This window comes from Oryctolagus cuniculus, chromosome 4 (assembly GCF_051225735.1).
Source record: "Oryctolagus cuniculus isolate XC-2025 breed Fujian yellow rabbit chromosome 4, ASM5122573v1, whole genome shotgun sequence".
In the NCBI taxonomy this organism is placed as follows: domain Eukaryota; kingdom Metazoa; phylum Chordata; class Mammalia; order Lagomorpha; family Leporidae; genus Oryctolagus; species Oryctolagus cuniculus.
This window is the reverse complement of record NC_142870.1, coordinates 8,848,529-8,866,803: the sequence shown is the minus strand read 5'-3', so window position 1 is coordinate 8,866,803 and position 18,275 is coordinate 8,848,529. Positions and strand designations below refer to the sequence as shown.

Genomic DNA, 18,275 nt, shown 5'->3' with positions numbered 1-18,275 from the left:
AAAGAAAGAAAGAAAGAAAACATACAGGGGCCGGTGCTGTGTCGCAGTAGGTTAATCCCCCATCTGCGTCGCCGGCATCCCATATGGGTGCCAGTTCGAGTCCCGGCTGTTCCACTTCCGACCCAGCTCTCTGCTAATGGCCTGGGAAAGCAGTGGAAGATGGCTCAAGTTCTTGGGCCCCTGCACCCATGCGGGAGTCCGGAAGAAGATTCTGGCTCCTGACTTTGGATCGGCACTGCTCTGACTGTTGCAGCCATTTGGGGACTGAACCAGTGGATGGAAAACCTTTCTCTCTCTCTCTCTCTTTCACTGTCTGTAACTCTACCTCTCAAATTAATAAAGAAAATCTTAAAAAATACATATAACATTCATTGATTAAGGTTGCCAGGTTGCATGATATCACAAAACAATTGCAACAAATACTAACATCAGAGCAGAGATCACAGATCAGCATGATAAAATAATGAAAAGCTTTAGAATATTGTGGGATTATCACATGTGATAGAGACCTAAAGTGAACCCCTGCTGATGGGAGAATGGTGCTCCTGGACACTTGATGCAGGGTTGCCACAAGTCTTCAATTTGTAGAAATGAAGTAACTTCAAAGCAATTACAAAGTGTGATGTGGTAAACGATAAGAGCCCATATAAATAAACTAAACAAGGTTCCTATGTAAATAAACTAAAAACTAACTAGAATTGAAAAGAAGGCGAGACTTCAACTCAGCCAAACACAGCTGGTCTTGTGCTTCCCAAGGGAATATTTGTTCCCATTTTCTTTTGCTGAAAATAATTTCTCTGTTCTGTTTCTGTATTCACCCTATGAAAAGCTTCCCTTAGTGTCTTTTTGGAGGATACCCAAGCTACTTTTGGTTTGAAGCTGCCCAATTCACGAATTTCTGCTCAAAGTCTGAAAAATTTTAACATGCCCAAAATGTTATGAAGAACCAAAGTGACTCCATTTTTAAAACAATAAAAAAGCAGCCTCCGTTTCCCATAGCAGAGCCTGGTCCTTGTAAAAGCAGGCATTCAGACATTCCAGAGATATCAAAGCTCACCAGGGACAGCTAGCTCGGCAGACCAAGGACAGCACAGTAGAGATTGCTGAACAAAGTAACTCCCTGTGCCCAAAGCTTCTATGCTGTATGTAACTCTTTTTTCCTGCTGATGTAGCCTTTTTTCCTTTAAAAACTCTCCCTAACAAAGACCGGGGCCTCACTCCTTCCTCGGCTGTGTCGGTTGGTTGGATGGGGTCCCTGTTGCGGCTTGTACTCCAGAACAAACCTTGCTTTTGCAGTTTGGTGTGATCGACTCTCTGGGGGTCTCTGCGGGGATCCACATATTTTTTTGGTGCCCAACAGTTATTTTTTAACATCTCCAAGTTTGAAAGCATCTATTTCTAGGACTGCCTTTTTTTTTTTTTTTTTTTTGGACAGGCAGAGTGGACAGTGAGAGAGAGAGAGAGAGAGAGAAAGGTCTTCCTTTGCCGTTGGTTCACCCTCCAATGGCCGCCACGGCCGGCTCACCGCGCTGATCCGATGGCAGGAGCAGGGTACTTCCTCCTGGTCTCCCATGCAGGTGCAGGGCCCAAGCACTCGGGCCATCCTCCACTGCCTTCCTGGGCCACAGGAGAGAGCTGGCCTGGAAGAGGCGCAACCGGGACAGAATCCAGCGCCCCGACCGGGACTAGAACCCGGTGTGCCAGTGCCGCAAGGCAGAGGATTAGCCTAGTGAGCCGCGGCGCCGGCCATAGGACTGCCTTTTAATTTAATTTGTATTTATTGATTTGTTGGGGAGAGAGTGAGCCACAGCAATTTCTATCCAGCGGTTCACTCCCCCAAATGCTCACAAAGGTGTGGAGTCCAGTAGAACCAGCACCTGGAACTCATCCAGGTCAGGCACTTGGGAGGCAGGGAGGCAGCCCCTTAAGCCATGGGCGGGAACCTGGACTTGGGCACCTGAGCCAATCATCAGCCCTGGCAACTCGGAGGTGTTGGCACCTTATTATGCAGGCGTCTTAACCAGCAGACCTTTAAAAACTTGAATTTCAGAATAGTTTTACTGAAAAGTTGCGAATGTAGCGCCTTTCACCCCCAGTTCCCCTGTTAGCCTCATCTTCTTGCTATGCTGCATTTGTTACAAGGGAGCTGTGGACACTCAGGGCAGCGTCGGCTAAGCTCCGCCTTTTATTTAGGGTGCCCTGCTGCCCCCACTTTCTCCTCTAGGAATACATTGCGTTTAGGTGTTGCGTCTCCAGTTTCCTCTGGTTTACGACAAGCCTGTAGATTCTTTATTTAGCGACGGAAAAGCGTGTTTTAGGAACGCTGGGCAGGTGTCGCGCGGTTTGCTTTCTCGCGGAAGCACCGGGGCTCCGGGGAGAACCCGGGCCATCAAGGCGGTTCACGGTGCCCGCGGTGCCCTGGCCGCGCTGGCCAGGCTCCTGCGACCCCTTCAAAGCTCACTCTTCGGAATCGAGTCCGCAAGCACAGCCCCGAGCGCGGCGGGGAGGGAGGGCGGAAGCTGAATTTTGTCGGAAAAAGAGAAATTCAGCGTCCCGTAAGGCCGGCTCCGGGAGGAGGCAGAAACGGCGAGGTGGAGCGGGCCTGGTCCTGGCCGGTCCCGCCAGGCGGGAAGGCGCGGGGGAGGGCGTAGGGAACCCGGGACGCGGGGCCGGGTACCAGCGAGGGCTCGCGGCCCACAGGACTCGCGGACCCGCCTCGGCGAGCCTGAGGGAACTGCGCCTGCGCCTCGGGACGCTCCGCCCCGCCCACCGCCGACGCCATCTTTGAGGCCATTTCCGGCGCTGAGGGGAACCGGAAGGGCTTCCGTTGCCGAGGTGACGGGAGTGCGGCCGGCTGCGAGGTTCCCTCAGTTTGTAGTTGTTGCGTGAGAGAAAGATGTGAGTGAGACGGCAGGTTGGGCAGTCCCGGCGGTGTTCTGTGCGCCGCAGTACAGTCGCCTCCCTTCCAAGTCGTGCATTTAGCGAGTCCCGCCCCGGCGCGCTGAGCTAGAGGCTAAAACATCCGCAAATTTCCGACTCTTACTGAACAAATCCACCAACAAGATCAGTAATTAATCTATTACCCGTGATACTATTAACAGATTTTATGTTTTGTGTACCTACTGAGCAAAACCACCCACAAAAACCAGGTAATTCATATATTACAAATGGTGCTATTTAAAAATTTTAAGTTGTATTTCTTGCTAGTTAAAAAAATGCTATTTTTTTCTGTGTCAGTTTTGTATCCTGTGACCTTGCTGTATTCTTTCAAGTTTGGTAGCTGCTTAAGTATTCCATCAGTTTGGCTGCATAAGTGTGTATGTTTTCTGATCAAAGACAGGTTTGCTTTCTTTCCACTCGGATACTGGGATGCTTTTTTTTTAAATAAAGATTTTTTTAAAGATTTATTTATTTACTTGAAAGTCAGAGTTACACGTTACACAGAGAGAGGAGGAGAGGCAGAGAGGTCTTTCATCCACTGGTTCACTCCCCAAATGGCCACAACGGATGGAGCTGCGCCGATCAGGAGCCTCCCCTTGGTCTCCCACGTGGGTGCAGGGCCCAGGACTTGGGCCATCTTCTACTGCTTTCCCAGGCCACAGCAGGGAGCTGGTCCGAAGTGGAGTAGCTGGGACTGGAAATGGCACCCATATGGGATGTTGGCACTGCAGGTGGCGGCTCTACCCGCTACACCACAGCACCGGCCCTGTAAGCCAATTTGGTGCGGATCTGAAAGTCCTAGAGAATGTTCTAGATAAAGCGTTTTTATTTATTTGAAAGGCAGAGTTACAGAGAGGGAGAGGCAGAGGCAGAGAGAGAGAAGCCGTCCATCAATGGTTCACTCCCCAAATGGCTGCCATGGCCAGGGCTGGTCCAGACTGAAGCCAGGAGCCAGGAGCTTCATTCAGATTTCCTACATGGGTGCAGGGGTCCAAGCACTCGGGCCGTCTTCCACTGCTTTCCCAGGCCATAGCAGAGAGCTGCATTTGAAGTGGAGCAGCTGGGACTTGAACTGGTGTGATATTTGGACATGTCAGTGTTTTTAATTATATACTATTCAGACAAGAACAGATTTTTAGTGGACTCACGTAAACCACAATTGCCATGAAAAATCTTACAAAGGTTTTTGGATTTTGGGTAGACTCAGAGGGAAAGGGAATTGTTTTTACCTCTTGTTTGCAAAACTGTATTTCACCAAAGCAGTGTATACCATAGGAATCACAAGAAAATCTTTAACCTAGAAGAAGAGGTCTTTAAGTAAGAAGCAACAATGGCTTATGGAAGACACAGACACACACAATAAATTCACTTTGCTGCCTCTCCTGTAACTGCTTCTTGTCCTGCGTGATCTCCATTAGCAGGTCTGTGAATCCATCAGTGTCCTTATCAGTTTTTGGAAAGGTTAGTGTGTTCACTGAGCTTTAGTCAGACAACTGTATTTGCAAACATTTGTTTGTAGTCTCCTTTGATTGTGTTTTCAGAGAAGAACCACAACTGTGGATGACTAAAGATGTGAAAGCATCATGATTAAAACTTGGATAGAATTTGGCAAACAGTTCAAAAGCACAGGAGAGTTTTGCGACCTTTCTGTCCTTCAGGTAGGGGCCTGTGGTGGGAGGGGCACTTGTGAAAGCGTCCCAGAGCCCCCAGGTCCTTGTTATTACTAAGCTCACAATCATGCCTGACGACATCGAATCAGAACCAGCAGGCCTGTATGAAAGTCCAAGAACACTAGAATAGTGTATCAGCAACGCACCTATAGCAACACGACATGGCATTTGTTTGTTCTATAACTAGAGAATACTTTCTGTGCAATCCACCTGAGCCTCATCAGCTTGATCTCTGTAGGGTGAGAGCTGCATCCATGAAGACTTCCGGGGGCCCAGCTGCAAATCCCAAGCTCAGAGACCTTAATTTGAAACTTTGATTGAGAAAGCCTGACTACAATATCCAAAGTTTCCAAACGCTTAGTCAAAAACAGGATCCCTGACCCCTGTGAGAAACACTCATCATCCATTCAGCCAGGGTGATTTCACCTGAGTTACAGACCAGAGTAAATTGCAGCAACAAAATACAAAATCTTTTCCCCCTTTTGGTCCCTCACCAACAGAGGCCATGGTAAGACCTGGACTAGAAGCATGAGTGTAAGAAACTGTCTCACTGTTTGGAACAATGTAAAGACATCAGGAAAGACCAGAGGTAAAGAATGAAATGGTCCTGTTCTCCTAGGTTCCAAGACAAACATTTTTAGTGTCCGTTTCTAGCAGGGTGAGAACCAGGGAGGAGAAACAGCTCACAGGCGCTGCCCAGAGAGTCAAGGGCGTCCCAAGTACACAGACACTGTGGAAATCAGAAGCTGCAGTTTAGAAGATTAGAGAACAGATTTTACAATTAAAGATCAAGGCATCTTGCAATACGTATTAATATGTCTACATCTTAAGAAAACCTGATTCTTTTAGTGTAGGGGGCCAAATTTTGGTTAGTGTTAGAACACTGTTAATGGCACAATTTTCAGAAACTTTTATATGTGATTTTCTTTTCATCTTAGCCATCTTAATCTCATAGATGCATGTTTTATACATTTTCTACAACATTTCTATAATTGTTCAGCATTTGTCTTTTTTTTTCCTAGTATTACACCAGCCATGTGGTTTCTGGTCAAATGTTTATTTATTTAAAACGTATCTCTCATATCTCACATATTTACCTATCAAAAACATAATTTTTTTTTTTGACAGGCAGAGTGTATAGTGAGAGAGACAGAGAGAAAGGTCTTCCTTTGCCGTTGGTTCACCCGCCAATGGCTGCCACAGCGCCGCTGCGCCTGGCACACCGCGCTGATCCGAAGGCAGTAGCCAGGTGCTTCTCCTGGTCTCCCATGGGGTGCAGGGCCCAAGCACTTGGGCCATCCTCCTCTGCACTCCCGGGCCACAGCAAAGAGCTGGCCTGGAAGAGGGGCAACCGGGACAGAATCCAGCGCCCCGACCGGGACTAGAACCCGGTGTGCCGGCGCTGCAAGGAGGAGGATTAGCCTGTTGAGCCGCGGTGCTGGCCAAAAATATAATTTTATACTTAGAATTTTTACTTTTTTCTACTTATTTGTTTTTTATTTATACTTAGAAGCATTTAACTTGCTTAAATTTATCTATTGTTGGGGATCGGCGCTGTGGCGCAGCAAGTTAATGCCCTGGCCTGAAGCACTGCCATCCCATATGGGGGCTGGTTCTCGTTCTGGCTGCTCCTCTTCTCATCCAGCTCTGCTGTGGCCTGGGAAAGCAGTAGAAGATGGCCCAAGTCCTTGGGCCCCTGCACCCATGTGGGAGACCCAGAAGAGGCACCTGGCTTCAGATCAGTGTAGCTCCAGCCACTGTAGCCATCTAGGGAGTGAGCCAGCGGATGGGAGATCTCTCTCTCTGTCTTTACCTCAATCTGTAACTCTTTAAAATAAATAAAATAAATATTTTAAAAAGCAAATTTATCTATTGTTAATAATCATACATGGATTACTTACGAAGACTGAGATATTTAAACAGATATAGTCATTGTAGCATGAGAATGGCAGGGCCCTTGTCTTCGCGCAAGAAAGAATTCAGGTGTGAGACAGAGAGTAGTGGAAAGCAAAATAGCAAGCTTTATTAGGGCAGGGATATCTATAAGAACGGATGGGCACCTCTCCACACAGAACCTGAGAGAGAGTGCCCAGTCGCTCAGACTGGGGGAGAGTGAGGCTACTTGGCTGAGTGGAGAGTACACCTGGGCAGGCCAGGCGGGCGACTCAGCAGAGAGGCAGAGGGCTGAGTGCGCAGTCCAGTTGAGGCCAGGGGTTTTTAAGGGGATGGGCCTTGCCTTCCCCTCTTCTCCTACTGGAACAAAGGACTTTTTGGATGTAAATACTAAAAATTCCTTTCTGAGTTTTCCCCGCTGAAGTTATCAGACAGGAGGAAGACTGGCTGAGCCTTGGCTGTTGCAGGCATTTGGGGAATGAACCAGAGGATGAAAGTTATCTCTATTTCTGTCTTTCTGAATCTCTCTCTCTCTCTCAAATCAATAAATAAGCAATAAAAACATGGTTCAATGATTAATCTTTAAATATTGCTAAAACATTGCTATGTCTGTCCGATGACCATTTGACAAAAACAGGAGGCTCTGCCACACACGGAGACCAGTGACCGCCATCATGACCACAGATAAACAGCACTGTGCTGTAGGTCAGTGACGTCTCTGATCATAGGCTGAAGTATGGCCAAAACGTGGGGCTGAAAAACAGGGATTGAAGAAGATACAGAGATATTTTTCCATGTAGGTGAACGACAATGAAAACAGAACGCATACAAAGCAAGATAGAGTGTTCAGATGCAAACAGTTGGAGCAACAACTGTCTTGGAAGATTGCTATGATTTAGGAAGATAAGATTGCAGAGATCTGTTCATTGCAGAGCGTGTCAGCAGCTCTCCCCCATGACTAGTACTAACCAGCTAGAGAACGGATCTCAGTCTAAATTCTGCCTGATAGCACCTGCCTACTCACCACGCGGGCATTAGACTCAGTGTCAAGACCATGCGGGCATCTGTTGGACAGAGTTTATTCAACCAATGGCCTCCTTGCCCAGCAAGTCTCTATACAATTTTTGATGCCTTTTTAAGAGATTGATTTATTTGTATGAAATGCAGTTATGGAAGAAGTGGAAGAGACAGATATAAAGAGCATTTCCCCCCATTGGTTCACTCCCCCAACTGGCCACAAGGGCAAGGGCTGGGCCAGGCTGACATCAGAGGCCTGAAACTCTGTCTGGGTCTCCCATGGGAGTGGCAGGGGCTCAAGAGGTTTGGCCATCTTCTCTGCTTTCCCAAGTGCATTAGCATGAAGTTGGATCAGAAGTGGAGCAGCCGGGACTTGAACCAGTACTCAGAGGCACTGCTATCGTCATAGGAGGCAGCTTAACCCGCTGTACAAAACACTGACCCTTGTATTTTTTTAATAATCAGATTTTTTGTTGTTCTCATAGGTATTAGATAGTTCATTGGAGCATACTCAGGAAGCAGTTATGAGGCATTTGTACCCTTGAACTTGCTGTTTCTCCTTACAGTTCATAGCCAATGATTCTGAGATGATGAACATAGGAAGGGAGAAGTTTCCTCAAGTGACAGATTCCCACCATTCTCCAATGCCATGAGTTCCTGCTCTGCAACCCCAAACTGAGCACAAGGCAGCACCCCAGCGTCAGTTGGAGGCGGGTTGCATTCTAAACTAGTGCTGGAGGAAGAGGTGAAACTGCGAGATTATAATTCACTGCTGCACAACGAGTCAATAGGACACGGGAGAGTAAGTCAGTCTAACCAGCATTTGAAAAACTTGGCTGTGAGAAGTAGCCCTTGAGGTCACAGCTCCCACATCTCTGTACCTTGTAGTAAATGCGGGTCCCCATTTACTTCAGATTTGATTTCCTACGCTGGGTTCAGAAAGGTGACCTTCAAAATCCACCTGGCGTGTCTGGTCGGATGTAGATTCTTGCAGACTCGAGATCTTAGACTGCCTCCTGGATGTGTGCCTCTGTGTGGATCTTCTGATCCTCTCGCTGGTGTGTCAGGAGGCAGAAGGGAGACAGGAAAAGGCACGAGTCAGAGCCTGTTTTGTGGTTTCTGCTGGAAAGAATAGGTGAGGCAGGGTAAGGGATGTAGAGCAAGTGTAGGATTTAGAATTTTATCAGAGGGCTTTGGGCTATCAGGGTGGTCCTGAGAGGTCCAGTACCTGGCCCTGGAGTGATTTGGGGCAAGGGAACCACTGGCTGGTTGAGTGGGGTTTGATAAGTGGGTGGTCGGGAATATGAGCTCCTGCTTAGTTGGTTTAGGTATCAAAGTGTGTGTGCATGCAAAGGAATTTGCTATCTCCAGGAATTCACCGACTCTGGAAGGGGCATTCTGTCTCCAGCCAGCAGGCTCCCAGGATGTCAAAACGTTCTAAATTGCCATGGTCCCAGCCTACCGTTTTCCATATTCATGATACGTGAAAGCAATAAGCTAACAATAGAATCAGAACTACAACTTCGGCCGGCGCCGTGGCTCACTAGGCTAATCCTCCGCCTAGCGGCGCCGGCACACCGGGTTCTAGTCCCGGTCGGGGCGCCGGATTCTGTCCCGGTTGCCCCTCTTCCAGGCCAGCCCTCTGCTGTGGCCCGGGAGTGCAGTGGAGGATGCCCCAGGTGCTTGGGCCCTGCACCCCATGGGAGACCAGGAAAAGCACCTGGCTCCTGCCATCGGATCAGCGCGGTGCGCCAGCCGCAGCGCGCCGGCCGCGGCGGCCATTGGAGGGTGAACCAACGGCAAAGGAAGACCTTTCTCTCTGTCTCTCTCTCTCACTGTCCACTCTGCCTGTCAAAAAAAAAAAAAAAAAAAAAACTACAACTTCTAAATTCTGAATTTTGATCTGTCCTGTATGTACGTGCTTCAATGCTCCCTCGAGAAGCTGGGCAGAGGCAGGGAGCCCAGGCCCTATTCAACCACACCAGCGTGAGCATGAACAAGCGACACGCTACAGTGTGATATGTTGCCAAGCTGTCTTCTCTCAGGTGCCATCTCAAGTCCCAGACTCCATCTTGCACAGTAAGCCCAGCCTGGCTTACTAGGAGTCAGGTGACCAAATGGCCCAACCACAAGCGTCAGCTCCACCCCCACCCTAACGGGAGTTGCCCCTCCCAAGTCCCTGCAAGTGGAAAGCTGTAGAAGACTGTTCTCCCAGTACAGGCTGCTGCTCTCTCTGTGCACGGGGAGGCAGCCTGTAGGGTTTCCCCGACCCGACAATAAACCTTTTCCTTACCCTGGTGTTGGGTGTGTTTTGTGATGACCTTTCAACCCCTCCATCCTCTAGCTTGTACCCAGGCCACATGAGCCAAGTTAAATGTTTTAAAGTAGGGATTCCATTTGTTAGGTAGGAAGTCAGAAATGAGCTTATGTGTGTGTGACAAAGCCCTAAGGAATTGACATCTACAGTGGTCCAGCATCCGCAACTCAAAGCCATCCCGATAACCTTCCTGGTCAGCCCAGTATCTGCACTTCAAACGTCCTGCCCGGATCCTGATGCCCCTTCTACCTGGCCTGATAACCATCCTTCCTCTAAGGCGGGGCAATGCCAGCCAGGCTTCCCCTGTCTGATAACTTCAGGGGGAAATAATCAGCAAGGAATTTTTCGTGTTTACATCCAACAAGTCCTTTGTTCAGGAGAAGGAGAGGGGGAGGGAAAAGGTGGGAAGGCAAGACCCATCCCCTTAAAAACCCCAGTCTAAATGTGAACCACGCACTCTCTCAGGTTCTGTCTGGAGAGGTGCCCATCTGTTCTTACAGCTGTCCCTACCCTGATGCACCTGGCTATGTTGCTTTCCACTGCTCTCTGCCTCACACCTGAATTCTTTCTTGCATGAAGACAAGGACCCTTTGCTCCCCAGTAACACACTGATATTCTAAAATCCTTACACTGTAGGTAAGTGTGTTTAATTTTGCCCCTTGTATACATTTATTGACCTGGACAAGGAGCTGTTAGGGTTGGGGATGGGGTGGGGTTGCTGTCTCTAGCAAGCACAACAGCAGTGACTTGGGTCCTCACACATCCTCTTTCTGGGGACACAGTCGCCGGCTTCCTGGGGCGCTCAGAGCTGCGGACAGCGCTCTAGGCTTGATCTTAGCCAAAGGATGGAGACGCCATTGCCATCGGACAGCACTCCTGCCCTTTGCTGAGCTCGTCCTGCGGTTCTGTCCTGGGCGGCTTTGAGTGAGCCAGAGAAACAGGCCCTCTGCAGCCTGGGCTTTACCTCCCCCTGAACAGTACCTGAATAGTTTTAGCATTAAAATGGACGCCCTTGGCATTAACTCTGGCTTCACCTGGGCTTTGGAGAAGAAGCATTTCAAATAGACACTGGCACTTTTAGACCTTGAGAGCTAAAGATTCCACAATGCATGCTTTGTGGTGGTAAGCTTTAACCACTCAGGAAAATTTCACACATAACCAGGGCTAGTTACTTATTCTCTGTCCGAATTTTATTTAGGTTTCAAGGATCAGCTTTATTAACTCCTTACGCTTGCTTTCTGAAGTTCAGTTCCATGTTTCATGGCATACCTGCCAAGATAGTTAGCATGTACACAGCAGGCTTTTCATTTCTTTTTTAAATAGCTTCCTATTGGAACAGAGACTTAAGCATAAACCAGTTGAGTGGCAGGCTGGTATGCTGTTGTCTTGTTACATAAAGCTATGGGCAGAATCTTAGTAAATATAATGGAGATAGAGATAGTGATAGAGATGGAGATACACATGAGAGAGAGAGAGAGAGAGAGGGAGGGAGGGAGGGAGGAGGGGAGGGAGAGGAGGGGAAAGGAAAGGAAGGTGAGACCCCTTGTTACTGCCTCCTTCCACTCTGGGTTGCCCTTCTCTGAAGCCAATTAGAACAGCTTGGCCCACATTTTAAAAATTCCCTCTTCATCTTCCCACCAACATTTTAATTTCTTGCACAGGAAGAGGAACTGTGGGCTCAAACTGGGGGGTTGTGGTTGGACTCGTCTGTGTTCTCACTGGAGGTACCAGGGGCCTCATGAGTGTCCTTGCGGGCCCCGTAGGGACACAGTGGTGGCAGCTCCTGGTCCTGGCTCCTTCCCTCCACGTCTGGTGTCTGCCCCCCCAGCCGGCCCACTCTTCCCTCCACCCTGCAACGTGAACGAAGCAGGATGCCAGTCCTTGCAGCCTTGAGACCGTCTCCTAGGAACGCACCTTCTGTGTCAGTCTCCGATCTGCTCGCTGCACACCACGGTGCTGTCCCCACGCTTGGCTTCCGTCCTCACAGATGTGGGGAACTTGGGGGATTCCTCTTCCTTGCAGGAGTCCTTGAGCCCATCTGCTTCTGTGCCTCTCACAATTCCCTGTTACTACCAGCCCTGCCAGAGGCCTGGCCATGTCTCCTGAGTGCTCTCCAAAGAGCCATCAAGACCTCCTGGGGGAATGCCAGAAAATCAGATCACTACAGGAAACACCAATCACCTCAGTAGGGACTTCCTGTGCGAGGGGGACCAACAGACGCCACGTGGTCGTGAGCATTGACCCCACGCTCACATAATTGGCAGGCAGGTGATTTTAGGACAGAGGTGAGTGACTGAGACCTCCTCTGGGGCTGGACCAGAGTAGTTGTGTGATAGTCGCTGAAATGACCTCATCTTTCTAAACGTAGACGTCTTCCAGGACAACAGGTGCTCGAGCTGTTTCTGCTTAAACAGGGGATCTTTGCATTTCATGTTCCCGGTTTGCATGTGACAGTTGTGTCCACATTTGCTTCACTTTGCTGTTTCTTAGGCACAGGATTTGGGTCCTGCTTCAACTGTGCCTGTGAGGACACCTTTGACCTAAGTCTCTGTGGCCCTGACGCTGCTCCCTGGTCTCAGTAGGTGGTAGAGCTTTGTGTTTTTGTGAAAAGGCCATCTGACAAAGCACAGTCTGTTAACTTCAACACTACTTTACTATTTAAACCATTTATTTCTTTATTTGAATGTGAGTGTCACAGTAAGAGAGGGAGAGGGAGAGGGGGAGAGAGAGTGTGTGTGAAAGAGAGAGAAAGAGATCGTCTATCCTCTGGTTCACTCCTCAAATGTCCTCAGTACCTGGGGCTGTACCAAACATAGCCAAGAACGCCATCTGGGTCTCCCACACAGCTGGCAGAAGTCAAGTACTTGTTCCACCATCCACTGCTTTCCCAGTGCACAGCAGGGAGCTGCTAATGAGTAACCCATCAAGAGCAGATGTAGGCACAGACCTGCATGATTAAGAACTCCACTTTATCCTGGAACCCCACACACCTCATCCAGATACCTCCACCATTGAATCCAAGACACCTGTGTCCACCTCCCTCAGACCAACATGTAATGCACCTGGAGAACTGCACTGAGATCTTTCTGCAGAGACCCTTCTTTAAACTGCACAGCCGGGCAATTCTGCCTTAGACCTGAGCTTCCATTCAATCCAGCTGTGATTACTCAGGGCCTCCCCCTGGGGGAAGCACTTACTCAGCATTTATGGGAACAAAGAGAGCAGTGCCCCAGGAGCCTCAAGAACCAACAGCATGGCCTGGCTGGTGTCTGCCTGGGCCATGACAAAGCCTCGCTCCTTGACCAAATGTTCCTGGAGCTCTTCTGACGCCTCTGCTCAACAAGGACTGACCTGGGGCTTCAGCCTCTGTCCTTGCAAGCCCTGGCCAGGATCGCTCACCCTGGCTCCTGACCACATTTCTCACCCCACACCACTCCGCAGGGGACATCTGATCACCCCAGTCTGCTTTCCAAAAGAATCCTGCTAGGTCACTTTAGCAAAGACCGACCCTACCCTTTGTCAACCCTCCTCCTTCCAGGCAACCTTTGAGTATCAGTTCCCAAGGTTGCTTCCTGAATTCCTACTTGAGCCCAATCTCTCTCCCCTGTCCTGGCATGTGGGGTGGATTTTCATCAGCACATAAACAATCTGCATATAGACCTTTCTGAAGAAGCATTTATTCAACCCTTGATTTCCAGTTGTTATTTTCAGCAGTCGCACCCTCTCTCCCCCATTACAGAGGGACCTCAAGAGAATTCACAAAATTAGCACTCTAGTCACTGAGTAGCCAACAGAAGTCGTAGAACATTTGCAGGTCTTAGTTGATAGCAATGTTTGGATTTCCCCATTGGCTGGGACATTTGCTGACAGTGTAAAGTCCTTTAGGTTAAATCAGGACAGGCTAGGAAGGAGGACCTGTGGCTGGAGCTGGCGGTGAGTTCATAGCTGTTCAACTTTTTTGTCCTTGATAAACTGTCCATGAGGGGCCTCAGCATCTGGAGGCAAAAGGGCCAAGTACACGGGGGTCTCTGCTCCTTCTTCTGGGCTTTTGGGAGCATTGGGTCCCGCCATGTCGGTTCTCACCCACCCTGGGGTACAGGCATTCAGGAGGATCTTGTCCCCTCCCCTCTGCTCACTCAGGTGCCTGGCCTGGATTCTGGACAGCACAGTGACTCCAATCTTGGTCACTCCGTAGGTAGTGTCAGGCCAGCCTTCCTTCTGGTGCACCCCCTTCTTCGCGTCTCCCACAAACTTCTTCATGAGCCCCACCAGCTCCTCCTCCGTGATGGTCTCACTGCGAAACTTGTGCTGCAGCTCCGGGCTACAGGATTTAAGGGTTCGGTGACCCTCCAAGCTGGACACATTCACCACTCTGCCTAAAATGCACCAGAAATCACTATATGAGGGGCCAGTGCTGTGGCACTGTAGGCTAAGTCTCTGCCTGTGGCACCGGCATCCCATATGGGTGCCAGTTCATGTCCCAGGACCTTCTTCTCCAATCCAGCTCTCTGTTTAGGGCCTGGGAAAGCAGTGGAAGTTGGGCTAAGCGCTCGGGCCCCTGCACTGATGTGGGAGACATGGAAGAGACTACTGGCTCCTGGGTTCAGATCGGTCCACTCTGGCCAATGCAACTGTTTGTAAAGTGAACCAGCAGATGAAAGACCTTTCTCTCAGTTTATAACTCTACCTATCAAACAAATAAATAAGTTTTAAAATATCACTATGTGAAAAGGTGTGCACATCATGGCTGGTAAAGACCGAAGCTGATGGGGATTTAAGACCAGAGAACGTTCTCTTGAGAGACACACAGCAGTGTGTATTCTAAGGGCAACAGGCAAGGATGGTGCGGTACTGGCATAAGAAGCTCCAATTTTTAAAGACTGATTTGAAAGTCAAAGTTACAGAGAGAGAAGGAGAGACAGAAGGAGGGAAAGGTCTTCCAACCTTTGGCCACTCCCATAGGGATAGGGAGAGACAAAAAGATATAGATTTTCCACTTCCACTCCCGAGATGGCCGCCATGGCCAGGGCTAAGCCAGGCCAAAACCAGACCCAGGACTTTCATCTGGGTCTCCCATGTGGGTGGCTGGGGCCCGAGTACTTGGGCCATTTTCTGCTGCTTTTCCCAGGCCATCAGCAGGGAGCTGGATCAGAAGTGGAGCAGCTGGGACTCGAATAGGCACATATATGGGATGCTGGCTCGCAGGGGGAGGATTTACTGGCTACGACACCACACCAGCCTGCAGGAGCTCCGTTGTTGCCTTCAAGTCTGAATCCGTAGAGGTGGCAGCGACATTAGAAAAGCCATCCTTTGAGGTCCTGCCGAACCAGAGTCTTGGAGGCAGTAGGACCTTCCCCAGGGACAGGTCAGGAAAACAGGTTAGGAGTTGAGTAAGTCGTATGAGCAAGTCCTCAACTCTCCACCTCGCATACCAGTCTTCCTGCAAGTGTCGGCTGGTGCCTCTCGGTGTAGATGGAAGGAGTGTGGCTGGGGTGAGTGTCACAGCACTTCACAACAGACAGTGACCATGTGCTGTGTTGGGAACAAAGCCCACTGGAGGGCAGTGACCATGAGCCTGGAGTTATCCGGGTCACGGTAAGGAGGCCCCTGTAAGCCACGCTCAGGGCCTGGACTCTGGGGAGGGGCGAGACCGTCAGAGGTGGACAGAATGCCAGAGAGGAAAGTGCTGGAGAGGGGAGGTCCCAGGGGAGGTTCGCACCTGTCCACAGCCACACCTGAGGGCAGCTGCGCACCTGGATGCATGGGTCGGGGTAGACTGAGGGAGCTCAGTCCCAGCCCTGGAAGTGACCATGGAGGACCGGGCAGGGCAGGGTGACCGCCAGGATCAGGTAGGTGCCCACGGTGACACAGGGGTGGAGGAGCAGCCTCTGGAAATGTGTTTTAGCCTGCGAAGGGCATCAGGAGGTGACGGAGAGGCAGGACAGCTCAGGGTGTCTAAGGAGGAGACGTCCTCTGGGGGATACAGTGGGTGACTGCTAGGAAGGACCTGCCAGGCTGACTCAGGTCACTCAGGGAGCAGAGAGGGCCCCGGGTGGCACCCCCAGGGCCTCAGACATGAGATGGGCATGGGAGAAATGAGGAGCCTCTCCCAGGAGACCTGTGAGCTAAGACTGCAGGGTCAGAAGGCACCAGGTGTGCCAAGGGCAGAGACTGCAGGGGCAGTGCAGGAGCAGGGACGATGTCCTGACCCAGGACAGCCCCTGGCAGGGGCGGCAGCAGGCTGGTGCAGCTGGAGCAGGACAGGCAGCAGGGATGGAGCTGAGAGCCCAGGTAGCAGGGCCAGCTCCCTCCTGAGGGCACAGCGTGGGGTCCCCAGGAGACTCACCTCCGGGCCTCATGAGAGGCAGCAGCTCTGTGCAGACATCTCGGGTGCCATGAAAGTTTGTCTTCATAGTCACTTCCGCTTGAATATGAAAGGGCGTGGTATCCTCCACTTTTAGGGCAGAGAGAACACGGTCAATTAACTGCAAGCACAGGGGACTACTCCATTTAGTAGAACCGCGTGGGACATGGGTGACTTCTGAGTTGGGTCTGGGTGCAGTCACAGCATGGCGCCAGCGCCTATCCCTGGTTTGACCGCGGCCTCTCTCTGTAAGAGGGCAGCTTTGGGAGAGGCTGGGCAAAGCCTGCTGGCCTGGGCTCTGGATTTAACCAGTTCCAATTTACTTATTTCAGGAGCAGCTTAAAATCTACCCCACGCCCTGACGCCAATCACCCAGACACTGTGAAGAAAACCTTGGAGACAAGGAAACACAAAGGTCTCTGTGGCTGGACTCTGTGCCTCCCCCATCCCATTCCGCCTCCCCGAAAGGTGCAGGGCCCACCCCAGGCTGCCCTGACAGGCGTGGCCCACTCTGGCTGGAGATTCTGGGCGGTTCCACCCCGCGCGCCCCCGCCCTCACTTTTGAAGGCGATGCCCGCGTTGTTGACCAGCACGTCCAGTCCCCCATACTCCTTGCGCAGGAAGTCGCGCAGGGCGCGGATGCTCTGCAGGTCCGTGATGTCCAGCTGGTGGAAGCGCGGGCTCAGGCCCTCGGCCTGCAGCTGCTGCACCGCCGCCCGGCCCCGCGCCTCGTCCCGCGCTGTGAGCACCACGTCCCCGGAGAAGAGCCGGCACAGGGCGCGTGTGATGGCGAAGCCGACGCCTTTGTTGGCGCCAGTCACCAACGCCACGCGGCGGTCACTCGGCATCGCTGGGCTGTCACCGCTGAACCGCTGCGTGGAGAACGATCCTGGCGCGGAGCCTGCGCTGCGCGGGGTGTCCGGGAGTCTACGCCGGTCTGGAGCCCGCTGGATGCGTGCCCGGAGTCTTGAGTGCGGTGCAGCTTCGCGAGTGCGCCCGCGCTGGCGCCGGCCCCGCCTCGGTAAGGCTTGATTTCTTATTACTGCACTGAGTGACCTCGGTGGACCTTGCGAAACCGGCAGGGGGAAAGGGAATGTTTGAGAGTAGGGTTACGCAATAAACTCGGAGGAAAATTACAGGGGATCAGCTTCTGTCGGGTCCCTCCCTGAGCGCATGGAAGCTAAGCTCCTGAGAGTCCTTGGCCAGGTTTTCCTCTTGCAGTGGGACGCGTTTAGGGAAGCAGCGTGCAGTGTGCTGTCTGCGCGTGCCTGGAGCGCCATCGCCTTACCTGGCTGGGTCCTGCGGTGCACAGGTGCGAGGGGGCCTCGCAGCCCTGTTTTATACACTCAGTGTGTGGGAGTGCACCTTTATATCCCCATTCAAAATGAAGAAATGGATACATCCTCGGGGGTTTATAAATGGCTCAGCGATGGGAAATGCATTGTCCTCCCTGCTTCCAACAAAGGGATAAGTGACTTGAAGGTCAATTTAATTTCTGTGTCATCGCATAGGTTGCCACTAGGCACACGTGTCCGTTTCAATGTCAGCTTCAATGAGCGGCATTCATGCAATGAAAAATGTCGTTGCAATAGCCACATTCTAGATGGGCAATGTTCGTGTGCCACCGTGGCCACTGTTTTGGGCTGTCCAGATCCAGGACATGTCCATTCTTTTTTTTTTTTTTTTTACAGGCAGTGTTAGACAGTGAGAGAGAGAGTGAAAGGTCTTCCTTCCATTGGTTCACCCCCCAAATGGCTTCTACAACTGGCGCGCTGCGCTGATCCGAAGCAGAAGCCAGGTGCTGCTTCCTCCTGGTTTCCCATGCGGGTTCAGGGCCCAAGCACTTGGGCCATCCTCCACTGCCTTCCCGGGCCACAGCAGAGAGCTGGACTGGAAGAGGAGCAACCAGGACTAGAACCCGGCGCCCCAACTGGGACTAGAACATAGGGTTCCAGCGCCGCAGGCGGAGGATTAGCCTAGTGAGCCCGGGCGCCGGCCCGGACATGTCCATTCTTGAAGAAGGTTCTGAAGGAAGGTGCTTCTGACAGATTCCAGGAATGCTGCTATTTTAACA

The 18,275-nt window shown here is 51.0% G+C and overlaps 1 protein-coding gene and 1 long non-coding RNA gene across 12 annotated transcripts; one reads left to right on the top strand and one right to left on the bottom strand.

The window, feature by feature from the left end:
- Positions 1-2,818: 2,818 nt before the first annotated feature.
- LOC138843083 (carbonyl reductase [NADPH] 1) lies at positions 2,819-17,241 on the bottom strand. Of its 11 annotated transcripts, XM_089331453.1 has the most exons (5): positions 16,761-17,189; positions 16,184-16,291; positions 8,482-8,575; positions 4,170-4,237; positions 3,756-4,053 (listed from the first exon to the last, which is right to left on the bottom strand). In XM_089331453.1, exons 1-4 carry the CDS (start codon positions 17,047-17,049, stop codon positions 4,219-4,221), a joined length of 510 nt encoding a protein of 169 aa, XP_089187579.1. In that variant the 5' UTR covers positions 17,050-17,189; the 3' UTR covers positions 3,756-4,053; positions 4,170-4,218. The 11 variants fall into 11 exon arrangements, 10 of the variants coding, with proteins under 10 accessions (XP_089187576.1, XP_089187578.1, XP_089187579.1 ...); XR_016233013.1 differs by lacking the exon at positions 8,482-8,575 and having other exon boundaries at positions 3,392-4,053; XM_089331452.1 differs by lacking the exons at positions 3,756-4,053; positions 4,170-4,237 and adding an exon at positions 3,512-3,634 and having other exon boundaries at positions 8,402-8,575.
- LOC149126892 (uncharacterized) lies at positions 3,021-5,722 on the top strand. Its single transcript, XR_016233014.1, has 2 exons — positions 3,021-3,149; positions 4,216-5,722. It is a non-coding gene; the product is annotated as an uncharacterized LOC149126892 (long non-coding RNA).
- Positions 17,242-18,275: the final 1,034 nt, after the last annotated feature.

What these genes read in the sequence shown, in the direction of transcription:
- LOC138843083 (XM_002721261.6), bottom strand. Translation starts at nt 17,049, where the DNA reads ATGCCGAGTGACCGCCGCGTGGCGTTGGTGACTGGCGCCAACAAAGGC. An exon ending in CGCGGGCATCGCCTTCAAAA is followed by an intron (nt 16,292 to 16,760) that starts GTGAGGGCGGGG and finishes CTGCCCTAAAAG; the next exon opens with TGGAGGATACCACGCCCTTT. An exon ending in GCCTCTCATGAGGCCCGGAG is followed by an intron (nt 14,214 to 16,183) that starts GTGAGTCTCCTG and finishes GGTGCATTTTAG; the next exon opens with GCAGAGTGGTGAATGTGTCC.